The 27862-nt window shown below is 44.8% G+C and overlaps 2 protein-coding genes across 12 annotated transcripts in view; one reads left to right on the forward strand and one right to left on the reverse strand.

Annotated features, from left to right (window-relative positions):
* The first annotated feature begins 518 nt into the window (after positions 1–518).
* SPAG4 (sperm associated antigen 4) lies at positions 519–5323 on the forward strand. Of its 4 annotated transcripts, none has more exons than XM_043478438.1 (12): positions 522–1001; positions 1532–1615; positions 1943–2009; positions 2194–2255; positions 2498–2541; positions 2857–2882; positions 3010–3118; positions 3372–3447; positions 3591–3706; positions 4276–4443; positions 4952–5041; positions 5157–5323. In XM_043478438.1, the coding sequence occupies exons 1-12, from the start codon at positions 692–694 to the stop codon at positions 5304–5306; spliced, it is 1302 nt and encodes a 433-aa protein (XP_043334373.1). In that variant the 5' UTR covers positions 522–691; the 3' UTR covers positions 5307–5323. The 4 variants fall into 4 exon arrangements, with proteins under 4 accessions (XP_043334374.1, XP_043334373.1, XP_043334375.1 ...); XM_043478440.1 differs by having other exon boundaries at positions 526–982; positions 1511–1615; XM_043478442.1 differs by having other exon boundaries at positions 793–982.
* A 1272-nt stretch (positions 5324–6595) lies between these two features.
* Positions 6596–27862, reverse strand: part of CPNE1 (copine 1) — a 37771-nt gene continuing 16504 nt past the window's right edge. For 7 of the 8 annotated variants that reach the window (XM_043478432.1, XM_043478435.1, XM_043478433.1 and 4 more), the window contains 15 exons: positions 14674–14802; positions 14396–14575; positions 14177–14251; positions 14023–14094; positions 13795–13875; positions 13538–13627; positions 13336–13422; positions 13118–13204; positions 12971–13030; positions 12757–12890; positions 12596–12650; positions 12294–12345; positions 8899–9032; positions 8520–8756; positions 6596–8310 (listed from right to left, as the gene is read on the reverse strand). In XM_043478432.1, the coding sequence (XP_043334367.1) occupies positions 8170–8310; positions 8520–8756; positions 8899–9032; positions 12294–12345; positions 12596–12650; positions 12757–12890; positions 12971–13030; positions 13118–13204; positions 13336–13422; positions 13538–13627; positions 13795–13875; positions 14023–14094; positions 14177–14251; positions 14396–14575; positions 14674–14802 (1614 nt within the window). In that variant the 3' untranslated portion in view covers positions 6596–8169. Of the gene's footprint in view, positions 8311–8519; positions 8757–8898; positions 9033–12293; positions 12346–12595; positions 12651–12756; positions 12891–12970; positions 13031–13117; positions 13205–13335; positions 13423–13537; positions 13628–13794; positions 13876–14022; positions 14095–14176; positions 14252–14395; positions 14576–14673; positions 14803–27862 lie in introns of those variants that run through there. The other variant, XM_043478430.1, reaches the window with a different exon arrangement.

Here is a 27862-nt window from a genome sequence, read left to right on the forward strand (position 1 = left end):
TTAGAGCAAAAGAGACTAAAAAGACTGTATTGAGAAGTGCCACATGGGGGTGATCCCTTGCCCCTTCTTAACATCTATTCTTTTATAGATACATGAGCACCTACCACATGCTACATTCCATGGGGTCACAAAGAGTCAGACACGACTGAGCGACTGACCCATTGAACAACACTACATGCTAGATAGAAACTAACTATCGAGGTGCTGAAAGATACAGTAGTGAACACAACAAAAATCTCTGCCTTCATAAAGCTTACTGCTCTACTGGGAGTGACACGTAATGAAGAATGAAATAAAACACCTAAGTGCTAAGGGGAAAAACAAAGCAGGAAGGGGGACAGAAATTCTTTCATGTTAAGCAGTAGTTTTAGACAGGGTGTTTTGGGAAATGCTGTCATGTCATCGCTTGCTTTAACTTGGGAAAGAATAAGGGAGACTGCCAAGGCTCCCAGGGACGTCACGACTGGCTCTGTGACGCCGGCCAGGGCATTCCACGGAGACGGTAGTCTCCTCTATGAAGTCAGCAGCCAGGCCCAGTTACAGAGGAGAGGGTTTGCGGCAGGCCACGGGGCCCGCCGGCTGCACGCAGGGTCGAGGGGTCTGGGCGGCGCGCACCAGCTGAAGGAGGGCCGAGGGCCTTGGAGGCCGCGACGGTGCCTTTGGCGTCGGAAGGCCACAGCCCCGGGTCAGGATGCGGCGAAGCCCCCGCCCGGGTTCTGCCGCGTCCCAGCACAAGCACACGCCCAACTTCTACAGCGACAACAGCAACAGCTCTGTGAGCGTCACCTCGGGGGACAGCTGCGGGCACCGGTCAGCTGGGCCGGGGCCCGGGGAGCCCGAGGGCAGACGAGCCCGGGGCTCGAGCTGCGGTGAGCCCGCCTTGAGCGCTGGAGTGCCCGGAGGAACCACATGGGCTGGAAGCTCTCGGCAGAAGCCGGCGCCTCGGAGCCACAAAGGGCAGACCGCCTGTGGCGCGGCAACCGTGAGGGGCGGGGCCTCGGGTGCGGGCGGGGTCGAACCCGGGTGAGCGGAGGGAAGGGGTGGGGCCTAAGGGGTGGGGTTTGGCGCGGAAGCGGGATAAAACTATCTGGGCACCTCCTAGGGGGCGGGGCCTGAAGGGAAAAAAAAGGAGTAGGCAATGAATAAGACGGTCTCGGTGAGGTGGACGGTCCTGGGAAGGGGCGGGGAAAAGCTTGTGATTGGGCACCGCCGAGGAGGCGTGGCCTCGGTTGTTAGCACCAGTGGCTACCTGGCAAATAGGCCCGCATCAAGACCTAAGGCTGGGGGCGGCACCACCGTTTGGCGGGGGGTGGGACAACGACTAGACCGAGCCTCCCGGGGTGGGGGGCGAGGCCTCAGAGTGCTGCAGGAGCTCAGGGTTGTGGATTCTGTGCGACCAAAACCTGTAAGGCTGCCCTGCTTCTGGGCTAAGGGAACCTGCAGCCAGGTCCTGGGGAAACAGTGGGCCTGCGGTGCACAAGGCCCCAATGGAGCCCTTGGGCTCCCGCAGAACCGCCTGGCTCTCCCGCAGTCTCTGAGGAGCAGCTCGACCTTCTCCCGACTCTGGATCTGAGGCAGGAGATGCCTCCCCCGCACGTGTCCAAGAACTTCCTGAGTACGGGCCAAGCCAGCCCAGATCCCCTCTGACTCCTCTGACTCCCCACTCCGAACTCCATTTCTCACCTCTGAGGCCCTGTTTTCAGTTCTGAGCCCCCGGTCCATGTCTGATTGTCCAGCCCCTTCCCTGAGCCTGACCCACCTTCTCTAAGAATGAGAATCCATTCTCCTTGTCCCCATCTAAGTCTCCTAGCCCATCCCTCTCTTCCTGAGGCCCCTTCCTAGGTTTTTCTGAACCTCCAACACCACTCTGTGAGCCCCTCCCCCCCATCTCTTTCCCTCCCTAAGCCTAGTCCCTTCTCTGAGCCCCCTTTCTTCTCCTCAGGCCTACTCTTCCAGGTGTTGAGCGTGTTGTTATCCCTGGTAGGAGACGTGCTGGTCAGTGTGTACAGGTCAGAGGGAGGGAAGGGGGAGCCCCAGGGGCTGCTCTTTGGAGGGGGTGGGGAGCAGGGCCAGACCCGGCTGAGGCTTGAGCCGATTCATACCTGTGTTCACAGGAGCTGGGTCTAGGACCCTGGGGTGGGGTCTGGGGATTCTCTGGGGTCTCCGAGCCTCAGCCTCCCTTTGGTTCCTCAGGGAGGTCTGTTCCACCCGCTTCCTGCTCACGGCTGTGTCACTGCTGAGCCTCTTTCTGGCAGGTGAGAGGGTGATCAGTTCCCGGGGCCCCAGCCCTGGATGCTTTGAAGCCAAACCTGCTACACTTTCTCTTATATCCTTCAGCCCACTCAGTCCCTTCAGAGGCTCACAGTTCCTCACAGTCCCCTTCAGAGCCTTCCCTCCTCAAACTGAGCTCCTTCAAGCCTCTTTCCCCCCACTGTCACCTTTTCACCTGAGAAACCTCCTCCCTTCCCTTCCCCTGAGACCATCCTTCTTTCTCCAGCACTCTGGTGGGGGCTCCTGTACCTCGCCCCTCCTTTGGAAAATGTGAGTCGGGGAGACTGTCCTGGGGTTGGGTGGTTGGCAGGCTATAAACCTGGAGGTTGTGGGGAGTGCTCCGGGCCACTGGGGAGGGAGGCAGTGCCGGAGGCTATCACCCTAAGGAAAGGCTGGCTATAAACAGGAGATTTCTGGGGGATTGTGCCCAGAGGTGCTTGAGGGTCTGTCTTGGAGAGATGCTGGAAGGTCAGGAAAAGGGGGTAGGCAGTCCTCAGAGAGAAGGCCCTTTGTATCTGGCCACTCCCACACTGAGGTGGGAGCTAAGCAGCGCTGTTTTTTGTCCCTCCCTCCTCCCTCCAATAGGAACCTAAGGAGATGCTGACTCTAAGGTGAAAGAGGGCACTGGGGTGGGGAGCTGGGGGCCTCAGAGGTGCTTCTGTTGGGGTGGGGAGATCCTACGGGAAGTGGCCAGGGGGACAGGGAGCCAACTGCAGCGTGCCAACCTTCTGCCTGCAGCGAATACCACGAGCGCGTGCGCTCCCAGGGGCAGCAGCTGCAGCAGCTCCAGGCTGAACTGGTTAAACTCCACACAGAGATGTCCAGCGTTCGCGCCGCCAACAGCGAGGTGAGTCCAGCAGACGCAGCATGCTCTCAGAACCCGGTCCAGGAGCTCGGCCGCTGGGAGCCTGGCCCCGTGGCCCCGCCCATTGTGCAGTCCCCGCCCACCTTGGAGCCAAGCTCCCTCAGCCCGAGTCTTAAGGCCCTCCAGAGTCTTAAGGGCCCGGACCTGAGCTCCCCCGCCCACCCCGAGAACTCCGCCCCAGTATAAAATCTGCCCGCAAGCCCCGCCCCCCATGCTCCGCCCTCTCTCTTTTCAGAGAGTGGCCCAACTCGTATTCCAGAGGCTGAGTGAGGACTTTGTGCGGAAACCCGACTATGCGCTGAGTTCTGTCGGTAAGACCCAGAGAGAGACTGAGACTCAGAGACGCAGACAGAACTATGTACAAGATCGGCCCAGACAGACTGACCTCAGACGGACAGTGCCCTCGCTGTGGGTCTGGCCTGGGAGCCCGACTAGTTGCTTCTCCCTGCTCCAGGAGCCTCCATCGACCTAGAGAAGACATCCCAGGACTATGAGGATGCGAACACTGCCTACTTCTGGAATCGCTTCAGCTTCTGGAACTACGCGCGACCGCCCACGGTTATCCTGGAGGTGGGCCTGGAACCTAGATCCCAGAAGGGAACCAGGGGCGGATTCTGGAGAAAGGATCCCACAGCTTCCTGGGGTTGGACCTGACTTAGCTGAGGGCGTGGCACCAGGGGAACCCTGCTGGGCATAATTTGGCCGCCTAGAGGCGGGCCTGGCTTGCCTGGAGTGAGGCTCTGGGTGAGGTGGAGGACAACATAATACTGGAGAGACCTGGCAGTGCTTCCCTGGTGGCTCAGGCGGTGAGGAATCTGCCTGGAATGCTGGGTTCAATCCCTGGCTCAGGAAGATCCCGTGGAGAAAGGAATGGCTATACACTCTTTTTCTTGCCCGGAGAATTTCGTGGATAGAGGAGCCTGGTGGGCTACTCCATGGGGTCACAAAGAGTCAGACACGACTAAGCAACTAACACTTTCTGGCACTGTTAGGGACTGGAGTCCTGGGTGGAGTTCTGGGTGGGCCCTTGATAGGGTCAAGCTGATGGAGGGGCCTACCAGAACCAATGCCCAGGAGGCTTGGGAAGGGCCACAGTTGCTCAGTCCTGTGGTTCTGAAGATCTATCCACCCCCCTGCAGCCAGATGTGTTCCCTGGAAACTGCTGGGCTTTTGAGGGTGACCAGGGCCAGGTGGTGATCCGGTTGCCGGGTCGTGTGCAGCTGAGCGACATCACTCTGCAGCATCCACCACCCACTGTGGCACACACCCGGGGGGCTAACAGCGCCCCCCGTGACTTTGCAGTCTATGTAAGTGGGGCTGAGACCAAGGAGGTGGGGGATATTCCTACAGAACACAGGCAGACATGAAAACTGGGGCTACTGAGTCTTTGCTTGCTCATCCATAAAATGGAGATACTACCACTTACCTCTCAGGGTTGCCATAGGCCTTAAATAACTACCATATTCAAATATTGGTTATGGTTTATTGAGTCCTTAATCTGTTTTGAGTACTTTACATGGATTGTATATCCTTGCATCCACACAACAACCTATGAAGTGCTATTATCTCCCCCCTTAACAGACAAGAAAAAGTAATGCTCAGATAGGGGAGGTAACTTGCCCAAGGTCACACAGCTAACAAGTGGTCAGGCTTAAATTTGCAACTTGATTTCTTTGAGCCCAGATTCCACACTCTATCATCCTAACACCAAATAATAAATGAGAGTGTGTATACAACTATGGAACACAAAGTAGGTTCTCAACACCTCCACCTCCACCTGTGTCTCTGTTCCTCCACTCCTTCTTCACTTACCAGGGCCTCCAAGTTGATGACGAGACAGAGATCTTCTTGGGGAAATTTACCTTCAACGTGGAGAAATCTGAGATTCAGACTTTCCACCTACAGGTATGTTGGTCTCTGGGAGGTGAGGGGTCTAAGAGAATGGGACAGTGAGGGAAGGTTGGGGAGGAAGGCAGCCCTTGGGAGAGCAGACATTGGCATCATCCATTTGTCTCTCCAGAATGACCCCCCAGCTGCCTTTCCCAAGGTGAAGATCCAGATTCTAAGCAACTGGGGCCACCCCCGTTTCACGTGCTTGTATCGAGTCCGAGCCCATGGTATTCGAACCTCAGAGGGGGCAGGGGACAGTGCCACAGGGGACGCCCATTAAACATGCTGATTGTTGGAGTAGAGTGGAAGTCTGTCTGAAAGAAGCTGGATCAATGCTGGGAGGTCTGTTGTGGGCAGGGAGGCTGGCACTGTAGTTGCCTTTGGTACATAAATGTGGTGGGGGGGCATCTATCAAAGTGCTTTCTTCTTGGAGAAGCCCAGATCAGTATAGAAGCTGCTGAAGCTACCATCTGCAGTAGCTCATGTGTATGGAGTGTTTACCATGCACCTAAGACAGTTCTCTGGATGTTATATGCCTTCTCTAACTAATCTTTACAACCACAGAGGGAGAAACGGCTCAGATCAGGAAAGTTGCAAGGTCACATGGCTAGTGAAGAGCTGAGCCACAGTGGGACCCTGAGCCTACCTTTCTCTAGAGGGTGCCTTCTTGTAGAGCTACCAGTCGGCATGAAGCCGTGCTGTGCCCCTCACTTCTCATCCCAACTCTTGCTGGATGCAGGTGGAGGCAGAACTTCCCTTTTTTCAGGTAAAATCTTAGGGAGACTTGAGAACCTGTAGGGGGCATGAGTCAGAAATGATGCATGCCTGACTGTCCCTACTCAGGTTGTTTTCACTAAAACTTGAGTGTTCAACTATGCTAGGAACAGTATAGGTGGTAGAGTGTTGACCAGTCCCTGCCCTCCAGGAGCCCGACAGGGAAGAGAAGACGCTCCAGAAAATGGGACAATTCATTTATTGATCCAAGAACTCTTCATTCCAAGGGTCAAAAGTAGAATTGGAGGGAAAAAGACGGAGGAGATGGACATCAAAGGATTAATTAGTTCTACCCGGGCAGAGGGCTTGAAAAGGGGGAAAAGTGTCAAAGAAACACATGCAACATCTTGACTGTTAGGATCCTTTCCAGTGTGTTCATGTTTTGGAAGAATCTACAGACTATGAACAGTGTTCTAACTCTAGAAAGTGGAATGCAAGAGTATGTGTGAGGATGGAACATGTATCCATCTGTTTAAATCTGGGGGTTATTACTTTTGTAATTTGAAGACAGAGGGAAAAGAATCTATTGAGTACACTTCAAGTCTGAAGTTTTGTAACTAATGAACTAATACAGTTTTTCTGGAGGGCATTTTCACTATAGGTGCTGAAAAGTCTTAACTTTTTTATACTTTTTAATCACAGCAATTCCATTTCTAAGAATGGATCCAAAGGATACACAGATATAATCTAAGTTACTACTTTAAGGATGTCGATCACACTGTTGTTAATAAAAGAAAAAATGGAAATAGTATCTAAGAAGATAAAGTACACTACAAAAATAATATGTAGCCAATAGAAATAGTAATATAAGAGACTTTAATGTCATGAAAAGTAAGTAATAATACATAGATAATTTTTTAAAAAACAAGCTAGGTTACATACACACACACACACACACATACACAAAAGCAAGCTAAGCTGACACACATAAAATTTTTAAATTTCCATATCAAAAGAGTTACACAGACCAAAAGACACTATAACTGAAAAGATAACAGCCTGGGAGGAAATATTTTTAACATGTTTAAGAGATTAAGGGTTGATAACTGAATAACTAACAATAAAGGCTGTAAAGGACAACAACAACCTATAAAAAAGCTAGTCATAAGAAATACAGTTGACAGATGAACATATAAAATGATACCTAGCCTTCATAATTCAATAAATTCAACTAAAACTGAGGGGTTTTTTGCCTGTCAGATTAATGAAATGGGTAAAAAATTGTTATGAAATGCAATTTACAGTATATTAAAATATTAAGTATTCCTATCTTTCGATTGAACATTTTCACTTGTCAGAATAAATGTTTCAGAAACATTACTATAAATGCAGAGATAAATGTATTAGGATATCCCTTACAGCACTGTTTGTTGTAACAGAAGAAAACCAGAAGGGAAACAAATCTTGATAAATTAGGGATTGGCTAAGTAAGCTATAATACACTCATACACAGAGTAATCTATAGGCATTAAAAAGAATGAAGTCAGTAATAAATTCTAATGGATAAAATACCCAAAATACAATAAAACAAAGTGCAAACAGTGTAGTAATCTATTTAGAGAAAAAAAATTGTCAGACATAGGAAATACACCCTGCCCATTATCTATCTCATACATTTGAAATAATTTTGTACTAACTAGCATACATTTAAAAAACATTTAAAGCATAGTAAAACAGTACATACAATATGGTCCCAATTCTGTAAAATAAAAAATATGCATCAATGTAAACATGTATAAAGTATTAAAAAATATGCATCAAATATTTTAATGGGACATGGGAGTTTGGGTAGTATTTTTCCCTATAATGAATATACATATTAATTTTCTTGTAAGAAAAAAAATAGCTATTAAAAAAAGTGAGGCTTGTAGCCTATTTTTAGGACTAGAACCACCACTGCTCCACCTTCCAAGGAGTTAGGCATAGCCCTTGATCCCCTCCCCTAACACTTTCCACCTTGTCTGTGTTCCCAGCTCAGCTCTGCTCTGAGGCAGGGTGTTTGGCTTATACTCAGTCTTTGCATCTTCCAAAACAGAGTCAGTGTCTCTAGATATCTGGCCAAGAATACCCAATTTCTTTGAGTGGGGGCTATTATATCAGAGACTCCTTCACTCAACAACCCCTAAAAGTCAACAAGTAAGTTCAGAGAGGAGAACTAACCATGGCTAATAGCAGATTCCCACCTAACACAGAGTAGTAGCAAAATTCATCTTTATTGAATGAGGGATTCCAGGGGCAAGCAGGTGAGATCAAGGGCAGCAACAGCAGGATTAAGTATAAAAGTATAAAACATAAAGTGCAAGCACTAGGGAATGTGTGTTCAGGGCTGGTGACCTTAGGAACATGGAGGTCGACCTCTTCAAGGGAATCTAGGCCTGGGGGGCCTGTGCAGGGCCCTTGGCTGCAGGTGGAGGTGGCTTGAATGGAGCCCAACCTTGGGCCCTGAAGTAGGAGACCAGTTGCGTGGGTACTTCTGCAAGTACAGTCTGCGCCAGTGCCTCTCGAGGGGCCTGCCAGAGAAGAGGGGCAAGTTCAGTGATGGGCCATAACGGCTTCATTTGTACAAGGCCGACATTTCACACCCAAGAAAGGATACAGAATCCAACACCTAACCCTGCCCCAGGCTCAGGTGAAGGGGTAAGTAGCCCCACACACATCAGGGAGAGGTGGAAGGCTGAACTCCCAGCTCTGTTCTATCCCCAAGCTTGCCCCTACTCACATTCTGGAAACGGCGGTAGGGCACAAACTGCACTATGTCACGAGCAGCTGCTTCCCCGGAGCGTGTGTGCAGGGGTCCACCATCAGCGTCCAGCTGCTCCATGGCCTCGAAGTCAGCACAACCCACACCCACGATGATCACCGACATGGGCAGGTAGGAGGCACGAACCACAGCCTCACGTGTGGCCTCCACATCTGTCACAGCACCATCGGTCAGCAGCAACAGCACGAAGTATTGCTAAGGGCAAGTCCATTCATATACTGAGGCAGGCCCTCTAAACATCCCAGCCACACATTCCCACACTGACAAGAAGTCTCTTGTTATACAGTCCTCAAGGGAGCACCCCCCTTCCTTGCCCACTACCTCCCATGACCCTCACCGAAGCATTCCTCTGATTTGCAGCCTGAGCTGCAAACCTAGCCACATGGTTGATGATGGGTGCAAAGTTGGTGGGACCATAGAGCCGAACTTGGGGCAGGGCCTGGCGGTAGGCATCCACAATCCCCTGGATGCCTAGAGAAGAAAGGCAAAAAATACCATAAAATACTGGGCCTCTTGGGGTTCTGCCAGCCCTGATGACACTTTATCCTGGCCAAGAAGATTTGGGAACCTGAGTACATTTCATTCACTCGCCCCTGTAACCAAAGGTTCTTAACTTTACCCTACAGATGAGAAAATTAGGGCCAAAGAGAGGAAGGGCATGTGCTCTGAACCACACCTTGAATTAAAATCCAGATTGGGGGAATCCCCTGAACAAATCCAGGCGAGTTGAGCATCAAATTATAATGCACTTAAAAAATAATGAATTATAATCCATTTTATAAAATAAGAATCCACAGACATATAATAGACAAGGGAAAGCTATTAATAAATGTAGAAGAAATTATAGAATAATTTGACAATCAGATAATTGATTAAGGCAAGGATTATCAATGGATGCTAAAAGGTAAAAATTGATGAGTGATTGGATATTTATATAGTCTCAAAGTATCCTCCCAAAGGATGATGATTAGTTAAAAAACAAAAAACAGGCCCACTCACCCACAGTCAATTAACAAAGGAGGCAAAAACGTACAATGGAGAAAAGAGTCTCTTCAAGTGGTGCTGGGAAAGCTGTACTGCCTCAAGTAAATGAATGAAGTTAGAACACTCCCTCATACCATATGCAAAAATAAACTCTAAATGGCCTAAAGACGTAAATATAAAACATGACACCATAAAACTAAAAAGGAACATAGGCAAAACATTTCTCAAGGAAATAGGAATAAAAGCAATAATAAACAAATGAGAGACCTAATCAAACTTAGAAGCTTCAGTACAGCAAAGGAAACTATAAACAAGACAAACTACAGACTGTGAAAAAATGTTTCGAAATGATGTGACCAACAAGGGCTTAAATTCCAAAATATACAAATAGCTCATACAACTCAGTATCAAAAAAACCCAAATAATCCAAAAATTGGGCAAAAGACCTAAATAGACAAATCTTTAAAGAAGATACAGATGGCCAGTAGTCACATGAAAAGATACTCAACATTGGTAGATGCTCAACATTGGTAATTATTAGAGAAATGCAGGGAATTCCCTGACGGTCCAGTGGTTAGGACTCTGTGCTTCCACTGCAGGGGGCACGTGTTTGATCCCTGGTAAGGAACTAAGATCCTGCATGCTGTGTGTTATGGCCCCCCATAAGTGAAGAACTGCAAATGAAAATTACAGTAAGGTATCACCTCACACCAGTCAGCAGGGCCATCATTAAAAAATTTACAAGTAACAAATTCTAGAAAGATGTGGAAGAAAGGGACTTCTTCTACACTGTTAGTGGGAATGTGAAATTGGTACAGCCACTAAGGAAACAGCATGGAGGTGCCTTAAAAACCTAAAAATATAGCTGCCAAATGATCTAGCAATCCCACTCCTGGGCATGTATTTGAAGGAAACACTAATTCAAAAAGAAACATACACCCCAATGTTCATAGCAGCATTATTTACAGTTGCCAAGACATGGAAGCATCCCAGATGTCCATCAACAGATGAATAAAGATGTAGTATATGAATAAAGCTATCTATGAAACAGAAACAGAACCACAAACATAGAGAATAGACTAGTGGTTGCCAGGTGGGAAGGCGTTGGGGGAGGGATGCGAGTGGGAGGTTGGGGTTAGCAGATTTAAGCTTTTATATACAGAATGGATAAACAAGTCCTACTATACAGCACGGATTACTATACTAAATATCCTATGATAAACCATAATGAAAAAGAGTATTAAATAAGAATATATATATGTATAACTGAGTCACCTTGGTGTACAGCAGAAATTAACACATTACAAATCAACTATACTTCAATTAAAAAATACTAAAATAAAAAATTGAGTCAAATAATTTTGAGAAAGATAATGGGTCTTAAACTGTTTCTTTAAAAAAACAAAGGGAATTCCCTGGTGGTCCAGTGGTTAGGAATCCACATTTCCACTGCAGGGTGCCTGGGTGTGATCCCTAGAAACTAAGTTCCCGCATGCTGCATGGCACGACCAAAAAAGAAAATACTTTTTAAATTAAAAATGAATAAAAATTAGTTAAATATGTATGTGTGTGTATATAAAGGAATGAAATATTGCCATCTGCAGCAACATGGATGGACCTAAAGATTACCACACTAAGTAAGCCAGAAAGACAAATGCCATATGGTATGTGGTATTCAGATTCCACTTATATGTGGCATCTAAAATATGATAAAAATGAGCCTGTATACAAAACAGAAACAGAGAAAATAAATTTATGGTTAACAAAGAGGAAAGAGCATAGTGGAACAGTAAATTAGGAGTTTGAGATCAGCAGATACAAATGACTATATATAAAATAAACAACAAAGTCCTCCTTTATAACACAGGGAACTATATTCAATATCCTGTAATAAACGATAATGGAAAGAATATGAGTTTATATATACAAACTGAATCATTATTCTGTACATTAGGAACTAACACAACATTGTACATTAACTATCCTTCAATTAAAAATGTTTTAAATTACATATAAAGAAAAAAGCAGTACTTGTATAGTAGAGAAACCTGGTAGATTCCACCTCAATCAAATGATCAAAGTTAATAAGACTGGTAAGAGGATAAATCAACATATGCCTCCGGAACATACAGCATGGCTTCTGTGGTATTCCCGCCAAAAATGCATAACTTGAATCTAACTGTGAGGAAATAGATAAACTGAAGGACATTCTACATATTAAATGACCTGTAATCTTAATAAAAGCACGGGTCAGATTAGATCAGGTCAAGTTTTCAACTTCAGCTTGTTTACGTGCGGGTGGCTAGGGAAACATGGGGTTTGGTCCTCCCTAGACAAAAGTACCCTGAATAGAGCTGCAAGGAGGCACCAATGCTTCTGCTGATGCCCAAATAAGTACCTGTGAGCCTCTAAGCAAAGATAATGATAATAAAACAGCTACCATAGTTTAAAGAGCACTTAGAATGTGCCAGGATTACTGCTTCAAGCTTAATATGCATCTTCTTAAAATATTCAATATCCTATAATATTTATTATGAAGCCAAAGCACACAGAAGCTAAGCAACTGGCCCCAAGTCACGTGATTATCAATGGCAGGACGAAGATTTGACTCCAGAGGCCTAGTTGTAAAATCCGCTCCTCTAGAGAATGGAGTCAGGTGTCTATCTCCCCACCCTCATTCTCCCTTGCCCACACGATCTTGGCAGAGATTGGACAGATATACTTTATGCTGGAGGATGGGGGACTTACCTGCACAAAAGGGGTTACTGGGGTTGAAGTTCAAAGCAAATTCATGGGAAACCTGAGGGCAAGAATAAAAATGAGGTTCCTTCCCCATGACCACTTGTGTGCTAAGAAAAAGGGCACTAGGATATGTACAAAGCATTATTTAGGAGGTATTTAGTCCTGAGCATCTGTTGTATACATGCCTGTATGGATGAATCCCTGTAATTCCACATAAAGCTGGTTGCCAAGTAGCAAGTTTACCACATCCCCCCTGATCAGGACCATGAATCTAAAAACAGGAGTAGTGGAGGGAAGAACTCACTCACCTGCCAGTCAGGGGGTACCTGGGCCCCAAATCCAAATGCTGGGAACAGCTTGTCCCTGTGAGAAGACAGCAAAGGGGGGAAGAGGCAGTGAGAGGACTATGAGCCCAGAGGCTAACAGCATCTGCAGGGAGCGGCGATGAGCAAGGGACAAAGCTACTTACGAGTCATAGTCCTGAACCACACTGCCCACACTCCACAGTGCCGTCAGGTACTCATTGACCCCTGTTGGGCTCAGGTAGTGCAAAGAATCAGGCGAGGAAGGGTCTCCGTTGGAGCCTGTGAAGTCCACGCCCACCTGTGGGGAGGGAAGGAGGGGAGTTGAAGGCCATCTTCCAGCCCCAGATCTTTCTTCTTGCCCCTGATGAAGCAACTTACAGTGAAGTTGATTTGACAGCCTCCCATCACATAGTCCAGGAATGAATGCTCTGTTTCTACCTGCAGTTGAAACCAGGGTTATAGCTGGAGTGAAGGGATTGGGGTCGTGAAGCTTCTAAGGCTGGGTCACATGGGCTATTGTCTCACCTGACAAATCTTGACACAGATAGTTCCAGAGTTCTTGTAACTTTTCTTTTTCTGCTGTTTCTCAGGGTGAATACATTCAAACTCAGCCTGGTAAGGAAAGAAAAATCAGAGTAGAAAACTTCCAGAGCATCAGCCAGGATGGGAGCTGCCTTGTATTCCCTCTATTCCTGGGGCTGTAGTCCCTATGTCCACCTCAGTATCCCTGAGCCAGCACTCACTGGGGCTGCTTGCAGCTGAGCCAAGCTGGTGCGGAAGGTACCAATGAGGTCATGTGAACCATCACTGTCATAATCGGAGCATCGCACCTAGGAGGGAAGGTGTGTGTGTATGTAAAGACCAGGAGGCAGGTGGCAGGTGAGAATAAATCCCTCCCTAGACTCTCTGCCCCTACTCAGTCCATGCAGGAGGCAAGCTCCTCACCTCGATGGGTGTACTGGGGTCTCCCCCACAGAAATGTTGAAGGGGAACAGAGAACCGTTTCCAAGTAGGATTCAGGTTGTTCTTGATGACCTGAGGGTGGAGTACAAAGCTTCCAGTGAGCTCTGGGTTGGTATGTGGGGAGCTGCCATTCTTCCCCAGCCATATGCAGACTCCTCCCTGTCCTCCAACTCTTGGTAGTTACAAACCCCAGGAGATTCTCTCCTACCCCACCACACCCAATCCCAGGGGTCTCACACCTCTGATCTGTATGCCAGGTGCCATTTGCCATCACCCTGACGGAAAAACTCCAAGAACGGATCCGATTTTCCCAGGAAGTCCTGTCAATGTCACAGAGACTCCAGTCATAAGACTCAGGCAGAGACAAACACTATGAAATACCTCTGTCCCCTCCCACCCTCCCACCTCCAATACACCACCCCTGTCCGCTTAATTCTTGAGCCCCCAGGGCCTCCTTCCATACGCACCTTCTTATCCAGGTTTCTGGCTTCCACCTCCATGGTCACTACACGATTATCTTTCAACTCCTGAGCTGAGACCTAGGTAGGGGAGGCAGGAGACTGTATCGTCTCGAATTCCTCACTGATATGAGCACACTCCCACAACAAACCCCAGCCTTACCGTGATGGTCCCCCGCCCAGCAGGCTTTCCAGGCTTTAGCATCAAGGGCAGAGTTAGCATCCGACTGGATACAATCTAGGGCAGGGGATGGGGGACCAAGATCTCAGACAAGGTTAGGTCCTGTTGACCCCCACCTCCAAGTTCTAGGCTTTCTGGGTTATCTCATAGGGCTCTGACTCAACCTGTGTCTGAAGGATTCTAATCCTTGGACCTACACACCTGTCCCAGGGAACACTCAGCTCCTCCCAGGAAGTCATCGTCCCCCAGCTCAGGTGTCTTGTTGTCTATGTCATAGATGCCAAATCGGAGCTTTTGGACTGTTTCAAAGTGGTACTCAAGCTGCAGAGTCTTGGAGAACTCAGGGCTTGAGCAGTTCCGTACTCGCTCAGTCCGGCCAAGCTGTCGGCAGAAGCCAATAAGCATCACAGTCATGCACCTTCCACCCCTAAACAGTCCTAGCATCCCTCCACAACTTTAACCCCCATAGTCCTCCTTACCTCAGTCCAGTTGCCCCCTCCCACATCTTGTAAAAGGACACAGAGTGGGTCAGACTTGGAGCCGATGTCCTTGTCAATGAGGTGGTCACATGAAACAGACAGTTGAACCAAGGTCACGCAGTGGGCCATCTGGGGGGCGGAAAAGACACAGATCAGCCACCGAGGACCTTTCTCCACCTTTCCCTGACTGTAGGTCCCAACTTGTAAAGTCAGTCAGCTTCCACCAGGCAGGGCTGAGCCTGTGTCTTCCCCCATGACACCTAAGGAACAGAAGGCCCTATAGGTTCCAAACTCCTCCAATCCCCTTGGGTAGGCTCAGTGGGATGGGAGATGGCGATTACAGCCAACCCTGATCCAAGAAAAGGACAGTAAAATGCAGAAACAGTGTACTGGCCTCCATCAACAACTTTGACCCCAAACTAGTCCTCAGCCCCAAATTGGGTCCTAATCCCAATAATGCTCCCTGGACCTGGACCCCAAACTTGATCTTCTCAGAGACCAATCAATCTCACTCTGATGCCTTTACTGGCCTCAGATCAGACCTGAGTCCAACTTCTAAGCCCAACACTGCCCAAAATACAACTGTGATCCAGATTCTGCTTTCCAAAGTCTCTTCCTTCAGTGATTCCCCTCTAACCCTGGGGACCTACATCGTGAGGTAGAGTTATGATCCTCACACTGATTCTCCTAGCCTCTAATCAGCTGTTCAGGTCCAGCTCCTATTTGCACTACCTAGTCCAAGCCTATCATCTCTCACCAGCCTTACTGCATCACCTTTGAAGGTCTCCCTTATCCTACCTATGCCATTCCCACCTCTACTCATCCTCACACCAAAGGTTACTCTCAATACAGCAACTATGGTGACCCTGTTAAAACATGGGTCATGTCACACTGCTACCAAGACCCAATAAAGATTTCCCATTCCTTAGAAAAAATCCAAACTCTGCGTTGGCCTACAAGGTCATGTAGTGGTAAACAATCTGCCTGCCAATGCAGAAGCTGCAGGAGATGAAGGTTCAATCCCTGGGTCAAGAAGATCCCCTGGAGGATGGCAACCCACTCCAGTATTCTTGCCTGGGAAATCCCATGGACAGAGGAGCCTAGTGAGCTACAGTCCATGGGGCTGCGCAGAGTCAGACACCACTGAGTGACTGCACACACACACAAGCAGGCACTAACAAGGTCTTGAAAGATCTAGATCTGACCTGACCCCTCTTGCTCATTCCGTTCTGGCTACACAGTCTGCTTGTCATTCCACAAATATGCTTGTTTCCACCTCAGCACCTAGAAGCTTCTTCCCTCCTATAATCCACATGGCTTTCTGTTGCCTTACAATGTCTCTAGGTCTCTATTCAAAATCATCTTCTCCATTTTGAACGAAAAGTTTCTCCTTTTCTGGCCATTCTGAAATTTCAACTCTACTACTCCTGATACATCACATACTTATTTCCTGCTTTTTTTCTCCTTAGTATTTATCACTAATATACTGTACATATTTATATGCTTTGTCTTCCCCATTAGAATGTACACTCCATGAGGGAAGGGATATTTATCTGTTCTTTCCACTGCTCTATCTCAAGCACCTAGATAATATTTATAATATTTGTCAAATGAAATCTGAAAGGCCATCTCTAGCCCCTGCTCCCATCTTAGCCAGGTCTAAACTGACTGGTCAAACAGCACCAAAGCATCTCCAATTCATCCATCTCCTTTACTAGAAACACTATTTTATTGCATGGATCACCATGACGTCCATATAAACCCATTTTCCTAAGTCACCATAACAGTTATCCTCAGACTCTTCACTAACCCTCTGTCCCTGCTGACCAAGACACCTGCAGACCATCTGTGCCAAGAGTGCAAACGAGATCAGATCCCTCACCTAGCCTCATCTAGCATTCCAGGTTTCCGAGCACTATACCCCAGGATGCCTCCAGCCTCAACCTCCTCTAAATCGACCCTGAAGTCAATCCCTCGCCCAAACCAGCCCATAGTCAGTGCTAGTCCCATCTTGGTGTCCCACGGTCTCCATCTCAAATGCTGTTATCAAGCAAAACTGGAATGATTTTTAAGAGTTCAATCTGTTTCATAACACTGTCCCTCCATAGCATCTGAGCCTCTGCTTGAATGCATCCAATGATGGAAAACCCACCACTCTTATAATTCAATTATCAGTAAGTCCTGCTCCATCAAGTTCTAGGCATATCAACCCAAGTGAATTCTCACTTCTACACATTCCTATTTCTTCTTCGGTCTAAAATTCAACAAGAAAGCTTTATTTCATCTCCCTCTGAGAACCATCTGTAACCTGGAAGCAGTGAACCCCAAGCTAAAATCTGGAGAAATAGCCCTAGTTCTTTTGAATATTGCCACCAAAATGTGGATTTTAGACTTCTGACCAGAAGTCACTGCTTTACAGGTTCCCCTAGGACAGATCCAGAGAACGACACATACTCCCTAAGGGAATGGGACTGTAACTTAACCCCAGGTCATAACTGGACCCCACACTTCTCACTTTACATGTTCTCTCAGGCAGTGTTTGCATAGTACAGAGACAAAGAAGAATGCTGGAAAACATGAGACAGCTTAAAAGTCTATCCATTAGGTGGTGACTAAGTAAATTATGGTAATTAGTCAATGGAAGGCTGAGCAGCAAGTAAATAAACAATTAAGGCAGAAGTATATTGGTATCATATGAAAAAATAAAGTTGCAAAAAATGCTAAGAAAAGTTAACCCCATTTCAAACTTCAACTGTATGTGTATATACAATAGATTTAAATATATATGCAAAGTAAATACAATCACATTAAAAAATGGAAGACACACCAAATAAATGCAACTTTTAGGTACACCTCAGAGGAATGGAATAAAGGTGAGAATTTTACATACTCTTATAGACACTTCTAAACAACGACCTAGGTGGCGTAGTGGTAAAGAATCTGCCTGCCAATTCAGGAGACGCAAGAGACACAGGTTCGATCCCTGGGTCAGAAAGACCCCCTGGAGAAGGAAATCACAACCTACTCCAGTATTCTTGCCTGGAGAATCCCATGGACAGAAGGGCCTGGCAGGCTACAGCCCATGGGGTCACAAAGAGCTGGACACAACTGAGCAACTCTCATGCACAGACACTTCTATATTATTTCAATATTTTAAACTACTTTGTATTTTTTAAAGGGACTCAACTTTTTCCCCCAATCCGCTCCTCCGGGTCCTCCTGACAATATTCTAACCCCAAAGCCTCTACACACTTTCCACATAACTTCAGACCTCTTTGTTTCCTGCCTCCTGTTTTTTCATCCTATCAGTGTCTTACCTAGTCATCCTTGATGCCACCTTTCTGAAAGTCTCTACACTACCTAGAAGCCCTGTATATATCTGCTCACGGCCTTTAGGTTCAAAGCCTAATTCCCCAGCATAGCCACCCTGTGGCGCAACTCCAGAGGACCAATCTATACAGAATTAAGTAACTGTGTAATATGATGATTTTGCGTCTATAATGCAACCTTCAAAGCTTTTTTTGACTGTTCTACCGCCTGTCATTCCACCACCCACCCAACTAGTCATTGAAGGCTATTTCTTGATCCTCAAACACACACACACAGACACACACACATGCTGATACCTCTGACTTTCTTCCCCAGCAAATGCCTTGTCATCCATGGTTATGCTATGACATTATTCCTTTCTGAAGTCTTGCCCACCTTCCCCACGTTGGACTTCTCTCTTCTGTGGATGACTGCAGCAGTTTCTTCACCAGCTTTTCTGTATGTACATGTGCACACATGCACGCACACACACACAAAATTCGTCAGCCAAACAGAAACCAGTTCATGCCATTTCTCTGCTTAAAACTCTGGAATGGCTTCCAAAATACTCAAAATAAAAAAAAATCCATAGTTCTTACCACGGTCTACAAGGCCCTGCAAGACCTGACCCTCACCTAACTCATCATCTTATTCTGTACCTTCCAGACAGATTTAATTTCTGATCCACGTACACTCAACATCCATTTCATTCCTCACTTCAGGGTCTCTGCACTATCTTCCCCCATATGAAAGTGTTAGTCGCTCAGTTGTGTCTGACTCTTTGGGACCCCACTGACTCTAGCCCCCCAGGCTCCTCCATCCATGGGAGTTTCCAAGCAAGAATACTTCCCCCATATATACTCCAGAAAATAAATAAGCTATATTAGAGTAGGAACTATGTCTGGTTTGCCTATCTCTATATGTACAATACCTACAACAGTACCCATCCTATAGTAAGAACTCAGCAAATATTTAGTGACTTAATGTTGAAACCATTATATCAGAATCTTTACTTCTGTCTGTCTACCTACATAATATGGCCTCCTTGGAGCTAGGGGTAGGTATTATTTCTGTATCCTTAATACTAGTGCTTAGTTGGTACTCATAACTATTCACTGATTAAAAGGTACATGTGCTTCTGCTCAACTCAAACTTTCAGGCCTTTTCCATTTGAACTAATGTCCAGCAGTAACACAGAAGTTGTACTCTTCTACAACTAGCCTTTAAAATTTAAATGCAGGACTCCTAGAACTCAATGTTAAATGACAAGTCAATTTAAAAAATGGGTAAAAAAAATTCTGATCAGATATTTCACAAAGGAAAACATATGAACTGGAAATAATCAAAGGAAGAAGTCATTAACAGCACTGGTTACCAGGGAAATACAAATTAACACCACAGTGAGATACTATTACCTACCCGTCACAATGGCTAAAAGTAAAAAAACTGACAACTGCCAAATCTTGGCAAGGATGTGAAACCCTCACACGGTGTTAGTGAAGGTGTTAAAGGTACTGCTTTGACGGTCTGGGAGCTTATTAGAAAACCAAACACATACCTAGTCTAAGAGCACCCACATCCTAGTCTTTTATCCAAAAGAAATAATATCCAAAAGAAATAAAATCATTACGTTCACAAAAAGACTTGTAGATGAATGTTCATGGCAGCTTTATTCGTAACAGCCAAAAATTTGAAACAGCCCAGGTATCCATCAGTATAAGAATGGATAAACAAACCATAGCATGTTTGCATATGTAATAGAAAACTACTCAGCAAAAACAGAAACAAACTATTCATATCTGCAACATGAATGAGTCAGAAGCATAAAATGCAGTTACACTCTATCAAGTTTTAGGACAGGCAAAAACTATCATGAAAAAAAATTCAGAAGTGTTTGTTCTTCCCCTGTTCCCCAGGGGAAAAGCAGTTATTAACTGTGAAGAGACAGAAGAGAATTCTAGGGAGAATGTAAGTTCTTTAACTAGATAGGAATGTGAGTCACAGGTGTATTTACCCTTTTCATCTAACGGTACATTGAAGTTATATACATCTTATTATATGTAAGTTTTATCAACTCCCTGTCCCAAAACTCATAAACTATATTCAACTCAAGGCATACTGAAATGTTTATGGGTGAAGTATGCTGACGCTTGCAACTTCTTTGAAATGCACCAAAAACTAAAATGATTTATGGAATGGATAGATGTAGTAAAATATGGGAAAGTTTAAACTGTAGAATCTAAGCGGTAGATATATGGGAAGTCACTGTGTAATTTTTTCAACTTTTCTGTTTGTTGAAATTTTGCATAATAAAATGCTAGGGAGTGGGAGGAAAACGGAAGGGGACTTCCCTGGTGGTCCAGTGGTTAAGAATCTGCTTTCCAATGCAAGGAACAGAGGTTTGATCCCTAGTTGGGGAACTAAGATCCCACATGCCACAGGGGAACGAAGCTTGTGCGCCACAACTAGAGCACCCGTTTGCCACAACTACTGAGCCCGCATGTTGCAATGAAAGACCTGCATGATGCAACAAAGGTCCTGTGTGCTGCAACTGAGACCTGATACAATCAAATAAATTTTTTTTTAATTAATAAAAAAATGTTAGCGGAAAAACTTAAATGGAAGACTACAGGTTTATTCCTGATAAAGACTTTGCGTGAACTCTAAGAGTTATTAGCAGCAATTAACTGTGGTGGTGAGATTATAGACAACAACTGGACTTGTTACTCTTCCCCTCTATAACTTCTTAAAGATCCCAGAAAAAGATGCTTTTGATCTGAGTCAAACACATGGCGGGTAAGGAGCTTCCTCTTGTGCCAGGCCTCAATTTCTGGTAGGCCAGAGCCTTCTATTTTAGTCTGTTACCAAAACCACCTTCTTCACAGCTGGTCCTATTCTTGTTTCTTCTCGGCCCAGACTAAAACCGCAATCAGAATGCTGTGGGCCCGTATCTGTCTCAGAAGCATACAGGGCTGGATTTCATTATGAGAGGTCAGAGCTTCCTGGATAACTAGTTTTGTTTTTTCACAAATCTGATTTTTACTTTCTCATTGGAATTAGTGATTCTTATAAGCAAATTTTTATAACGTGGTTTTCCATCCTTTGAGTCATATTCCCTTCAAACTTTCAAATGCATGGGATTATTATTAATCTCTCCTAAATCCTGTTTATCTCCTTTAAATTTCATTTCCAAGCCTGCCCGTTTGGAAATCTTCTAGTCCGTGCCACTCTTCTATCTCATATCCCTTTAACATACTTTACACCATGGGATGTTCAGTATTCTTTACAGGACTGGAATTCTACAAAACTTTATAAAATACAACATTTAAGTGAGTCAATAAGAGTCTCAGGAATTTTTTCATTTATTTTTGCAAGAGATCTGGCAAATACTCATCAGGTCTTTTGTGTACTTGTTTCTGAATCAGCACATCTTGTCTGGATGTCTGTAATCATCTTCTAACTGGTCTCCCCATTTCCACTCTAGGTCCCTTCCCATCTGTTTTCTATGCTGAAGTCAGAAATCTTTCCTGACTTCAACCAACAAAACGCAGCTTCTCACAAACCTATCAAAATGTGTCATTTACTTGCATACTATCTATTCCCCCTACCAAATTATAAATTCAACAGGGGATGGACCAGATTTGTCTTATTTCCATTCCAGTGACTCATACATAGCAGGCGCTTTACAAATAACTGCTAAGTTAATGCTAAAAGAAAGGAGTGATAACTTCAGGATCCTCAGAAATAACCCAAATAAAGCCCTGGCCTGCTGCTAAAGCCATCAAGGGAGAAGTGAGCAGTCTAGGAACATCCAATACAAAAGACTAGCTTGTTCTCTCTGTGCACCCACAGTTCACATCTTTCCACCTGGGGAATTGCAAATGGAAACAACTGAGTGTTCAGCAACAACTTTTTCTGCTTTTGCTTTCCACCACTTGGGAGTCTCATTCCCTTCACTTGCCCTTGTAGATCGCTTTCCTCTGCTTACCCCATCACCAACCAGACTTAGAGCTTCCCATGCCTCATACCCTGACAGGATACTTTTCCCACTGCTCCTTAAAGAAACTATACTCTCAAATTTTTATAACTTAAAATTCACATGTTAGAAATAAAAAGGAACTGAGTGATCATCTGATTCTCAATTTAAGACGAAGAGGAAAGGTGTGATTTGGCTAAAGAGACATACATGGATAAGTAAAATAAGGACTAGAACTCAAATATGCTGACTCCCACCTAGTCCCAAGACTTTGGGACTTTCTCCACCGAAAGAACCTTCCTTCTTCTATTAATAGCAATATGATATAGTGGGCAAGAGTATGAGTTCTGCAGTGAAGTGACCAGGCTCCAAGTACTGGCTTTACTCCTTTCTAGCCACGATGAGATACTACTACACACCCACCAAAATGATGTCTCACCTATGCAATTTGGGCAGAATTCTTTTTTACTAAGTCTTAGGTTCCTCACATGTAAAGTGGAAGGTATTTCTATTTCTAAAAAAAATAACATCATAAATAACGTATGCAAGATGCTTAGTACAGACTCTGATACTATTATTACTAATAAACGTTAGCTGTTAATATTATCCTTCAAGTCCAGCTCTCAAATGTCCCCTTGTCATGATCTTTCCAGCACTCAACTTCTCACTCTGGACTACTATACTTGATCCACACCACAACCATACCCTGTCAATGCTTCCAGCTCCTGGCCTGTCAATGAAATAACAAGTTTCTTTAGAAGACACTGCTTCAGTGTCTATGTCACAGGGCACAGACCTGAGCACACAATGGGAATTCAAAACACCTGAGGGAGGCTTGCAGTAGTGTGCTGCGGCAGGCTTGTATAGTTTACAAGAGAGGACTGTAAATGAATTTTCTAAGTAGGCGGCCTCATTAAAAGTTTGAACCACAGAAACCAGGCAAATGCTAAAAATCAGGGCTTCCCTTCCCCGCTGTGAGCCAGTTAACTAGCATTGTTGACAAGGAATCCCAATGTCTGCCAACAGGGAGTAACTCTGTATTTTCTTTGGCTTCCCCTACCCCTACCTCGTGAGATTTTAACTTGGCTCTTCATAAACCAAGAACAGATCTTTCCTCCTGGATCCAGATGGATTCAATTCAGTGCCAATCGAGTTGAAACTCATCAGTCCTTCACACTCAGGAGTTATTACACTGCCTTCCTCCATTCCCAAAAGCCTAACAAGGCAAAGCACCAGCCGTCGACCCTATTTCCAGGCTATGAGGAAGAACAGAGCACCCATCTGTATGGCAGGATCACTCATTCACAAACCAGAGCCATGTTCTCACTCCTGTTGCCTACCTTGGCACGCTGCAGCAGCTCACACGCTGGATCAAATCTTGAAAACCCATCAGGAAGGTCTCCATAAGCTCCCAATGGGGAGAAAACCACTCATGGAATCCTCTCTTCTCATAAGATTGAAAAGACAAACTACACCCATTTCCACCACTCTTCCTTTCCCTCTCTGCGTCAAGAGACATGAAGGAACACAAGTATTTTTACCCCTTTCTCGTAACTCAGGAATTCCCCAAATTTAAATCAGTAGCCTAAGGGACAGTCATTTTGGGTCACAAGCTGAACCAAATATGCAAATCCTTACCACAAAATTCTTTATTCATACATATGACTAATGGCTACTAAAATTGTATTTATAAACTAAAATCATAAGCAATATTTGGTTTAGATCCATAGATTAAGAAGTCTGGTTGTCAAGTAGTACTTGGCAATACTAAAAAGCTTAAGATTGGAGAAGGAAATGGCAATCCACTCCAGTATTCTTGCCTGGGAAATCTCACGGACAGAGGAGCCTGGTGGGCTATAGTCCATGGGATCGAAAAAAAAAAAAAAAAAAGCTTAAGATGTGCATGTTCACCCAAAAAGTGAAAAGTGGGAAAATATGGTATAGTAAATGGTAGCAGGGTTTCTCATCCTGCTATATTTTTGTGGCCAAGAAAGTTTGGAAGCCACTGATCCAACGCCAATGTCCCCAAAAGACTTGTCCAAATATGGGCAAATCCAACCATTTGTGTTCAACTCTCCAAAGGGAAGCTAGCTTAAGGAGAGAATATGGGGAAGGAATCAAACCAAGAAGGAACACATGGCCTTCAAAGCACGATAAGACTGTATCAGAGTGGAAGTTGTTTTCCTCATGACTTTGAATGAGCTTAAACAAAGCCTCCACCTTCTAACTTCAAAATAAGCAATTGGATTACAGGCAAAAGGCTGGAGCCCCTTCCCCAGTTGGCTCAGGATCCATGAGAAGAGTGATGCCAATGGCCTCCCGTACCTCCCTGCATCCCAACACCCAAAGGTCAAGGAGAGGCAGGAAACAGCTAAGGAAAGGAGGGGCTCTGCCTCGAGTCATACAGACGGATGATCATTTCTTTCCCTTATCAAAGAGACTTTGGGCAAGTTATTTTGCTTCTGATTGCCTGGATTTCTCCCATCTGTAAAGTGGGGATAATAATAATGTCAACTTTACAGGATTGTTGTGAGACTTAAATGGGATCAACTGTGGAAAGTGCCCTACATGTGTTGATTGCTCCTCTGTTCAGTGCTCATAAATGCTTCCTTTTACTGTTTCATTACCTACTGGGTGGTTGACACCAGGGGATCACCTCTGGTCTACCTGCTCCAGAGAACTTAACTGGCAGGAAAGGAACAGCCTCTAAAAAAGGGAAACGACGACCCTTTCCTCTCCTAATGAAATCTTCAAGCTTAAATGTGAAAACGCTATCACTCAGGAAAAGCCATAAAACGATAGCCAGACCAATATTTTTAGTTCCAATGGTGTTTCATTCAAGGTTCAAATTAACTACAGATTTCCAGAAAGAAATGAAATGGCTGGGTTCAAAGAAGTTTAAAACCAGACATAATGAGATTATCTAACTTAATCCCATTTTGTTAATTAATCCTATTAATCCCACTGAAGACAGAGAAAGGAAATGTGTTCTGCAACACACAGTAACTTGGGTGAACCACCTGATTCCCTGAGGATGTGGTTTCCACCCATTTTACCAACATACCACACTTTGTAATCCAATTCAATCCAAAACCCACTTGGCCACTAAAAGAGCAGTGGGCTCATGTGGCCTCTTCTCACGATCTACACTAACTTCGCACACAGATCAAAAATAATTCTGCATCCACCATACATCTTCTTTCCCTATTTGTCTGCCAAGGCAGGAATGCAGACACTGTGGTACTCCATATTTATAACGTTTTTTCAAAGGAATAAACTTTAAATAACAAGCATGAATAATAGCACTTAAAGTAGAATTTGCTTCAGAAAATGAATTATACCAAAAATTTCAAAGAACACCAACTGGGCAGTCACCTCTGCCTTCAACCTGCCCTGCTGAAATCTATATATATTAATCCATGTTCTTTAAATAATAGAGACATCTGCCTCTATTGCCTGCAGTGTGTCTGAGACAACAGTACTAGACCACCTTCCTCAGCATCTCCAGGACAAGGACATCAACAAGAAGGCATCTCCAGTGTGCAATGTGACCAATGGCACAAAAGGAGCTTAGATAATGAACAAAAGCAGCAGAACCAGAGCCTTTGGAAAATAGTCCTACCTACAGTTGATAATGTAAGCCCCCTCACTGGAATAAATTTACAAGGCATACATGGGAGAACTTAAGACGGGTGGATCTTCAGAATTTCTATGTAAGTTGAGAAGTTAAAATGAGGATTTAAAAAATGAAGACACATTACAGACACACGCGGATTTGCCCACTTGCCATTATGGATGGGGTGTGGGGTGGAGGTAGATTCTAGTTCTGTGGCTGCTGCTGGTTGCAGGATCAAGGCTTTTACAACATAAAACTGTCACCTAGTTAACCTCCAGGGCAGCCCGTAAGAAAGGTAACTGAGGCAAGTTCTCAAAAACAAAACAAGCCTGCAAACACAACAGGAGGGGTAAAAGTTAGCAGGAATGCAACAACATTCAAACACCCAAAAGTGAAGAAACAGCTGAAAGAGGCAGCAGAACTAAGAGAGAAATGACAGGGAATACTTTTTTTATATTGTAAATCTGGGCTGTCCAAAAGGGTAGTTTTGAACCACATGTGGCTATTCACCACCTAAAATATGCTTCAGTTCAGTTCAGTCGCTCAGTCGTGTCCAACTCTTTGCAACCCCATAAATCGCTTAGTTCAAGTCATAATGTGCTATAAAATATACATTGAATCTTGAAATCTTAGTACAAAAAAAGGAATGTAAAATAGTTCAATAATCTTGCATTGAGTGTATTTAAAGAAATTGTAACATTTAAGATCTACTGGGGTAAATTATATTCTTAAATTTCACTTGTTTCAATCTTTTAAATGTGGCTACTGGAAAATTTTAAATGACACTGATTCTTTTTTCTATTGGACAGTGCTGCCGAAAATATCTACACCTGTGCTGCTCAGTACAGTAGCCACTGCTGCTGCTGCTAAGTCGCTGCAGTCGTGTCCGACTCTGTGCGACCCCACAGACGGCAGCCCATCAGGCTCCTCATCCCTGGGATTCTCCAGGCAAGAACACTGGAGTGGGTTGCCATTTCCTTCTCCACTAGTCACATATAATTCAATTACTGCATTAGTGCAGATGAGAACACTTCCATTGCAGAAAATTCTATTGGACAGTGCTGGTTAAGAAGAACTAAAAGGTGGACATTTTACACAGAAAAGCTAACACTGTTTCGAATGTATCTAAGCCCAGAAAGGAATGCATAACCACTATGCATGTAAGTGGTTAAGCTGATGTGGAAATTCACAATTCTGAAGGGTTTATGAATGTCTTACTAGACCGCTTGTTTATAAAAAGTATAATCTGGCAGCTACTCAAAGACTGTTAAAAAGGGAAAAGGTTCTGGCCCTCTGCTAGGTCAACACATCCCTAGAACCAACCCTTGCCTTGTCTGCCTGCCCTGCAGACCATTCAGCTCAGTCATACCACTTGGGCTGCTGGAACCTCAAGCTATGCTGTTACGGGACAACTTAAAAGCTCTCAGGACAGGCAGAATTTTAGATACTGCCACTGTGCTGCCTCACACAATCACTTCCTTCTACTAAACTAACAAATATCGTGTCCCCAAGAACCCTAGTTAGAGATCACACGTAAGGCTTCTGTTACACTTGTTGCTGTCCCACCATTTAGCAACCGGTTAGGAATCCATTTATCTATTGATAGTTCCAGTGGGTCATGAGTATATATACCTTGTATATATACAACTGAGCACTTGTATCATAACTTTTAAGTCTTAAGACTTTTTAAGACATTTAAGTCTTTTTTTAAGACACTGAAGAACAGGTATCCTTTATACTTCCTTTTCCAACACAATGTATAAGTGCTAGGTGCACAACACTGCTTAAAACACTTACTTAGCATGAGTTATATGGCTAGGCTGTATATCCATGTGAAATTGTCGGTAACAGATGTTTCCAGTTCCAACCTGCCAATTCAGTGGTCACAGAAGCAAAGGTGATTAGCATTAATTTACTTCAGTAAGAGTAATGCAACTAATGCAAGTCCTTCTACCACCTAAGCCAGATTTACAGCAGAGGGATCCTCCTGGGCCCACACCACAGAAAGGAGTTATGTATAAAGGATATGACATTTTTTGTATCGCAACCCAACATGTAGGGAAGTGCGGAACAAAAGACAAAAGAGGAAATTAGCAATACCACCTGTTAGTATGGTTTAAGACCCCCTAAGCAGCTGAACTTCCTTACCCTTAAGACTTTCCCACTCTGCAAGGGCTAACAAGTGACTTCTTGTACAATGTGGTGGTTACATTTTATGTGTAGCACAAATGCATAAATGACAAATCTTACTTCACTAATCAAGAGCTGTAAGTGAACTCACACTCACT

This window comes from Cervus canadensis, chromosome 10, assembly GCF_019320065.1.
Source record: "Cervus canadensis isolate Bull #8, Minnesota chromosome 10, ASM1932006v1, whole genome shotgun sequence".
Taxonomy (NCBI): Eukaryota; Metazoa; Chordata; class Mammalia; order Artiodactyla; family Cervidae; genus Cervus; species Cervus canadensis.

Coding starts and splice junctions, on each gene's coding strand:
- SPAG4 (XM_043478438.1), top strand. CDS start 692: ATGCGGCGAAGCCCCCGCCCGGGTTCTGCCGCGTCCCAGCACAAGCAC. Junction 2,883..3,009: donor AAGGAGATGCTGACTCTAAG/GTGAAAGAGGGC, acceptor TTCTGCCTGCAG/CGAATACCACGAGCGCGTGC. Junction 3,707..4,275: donor CGCCCACGGTTATCCTGGAG/GTGGGCCTGGAA, acceptor ACCCCCCTGCAG/CCAGATGTGTTCCCTGGAAA.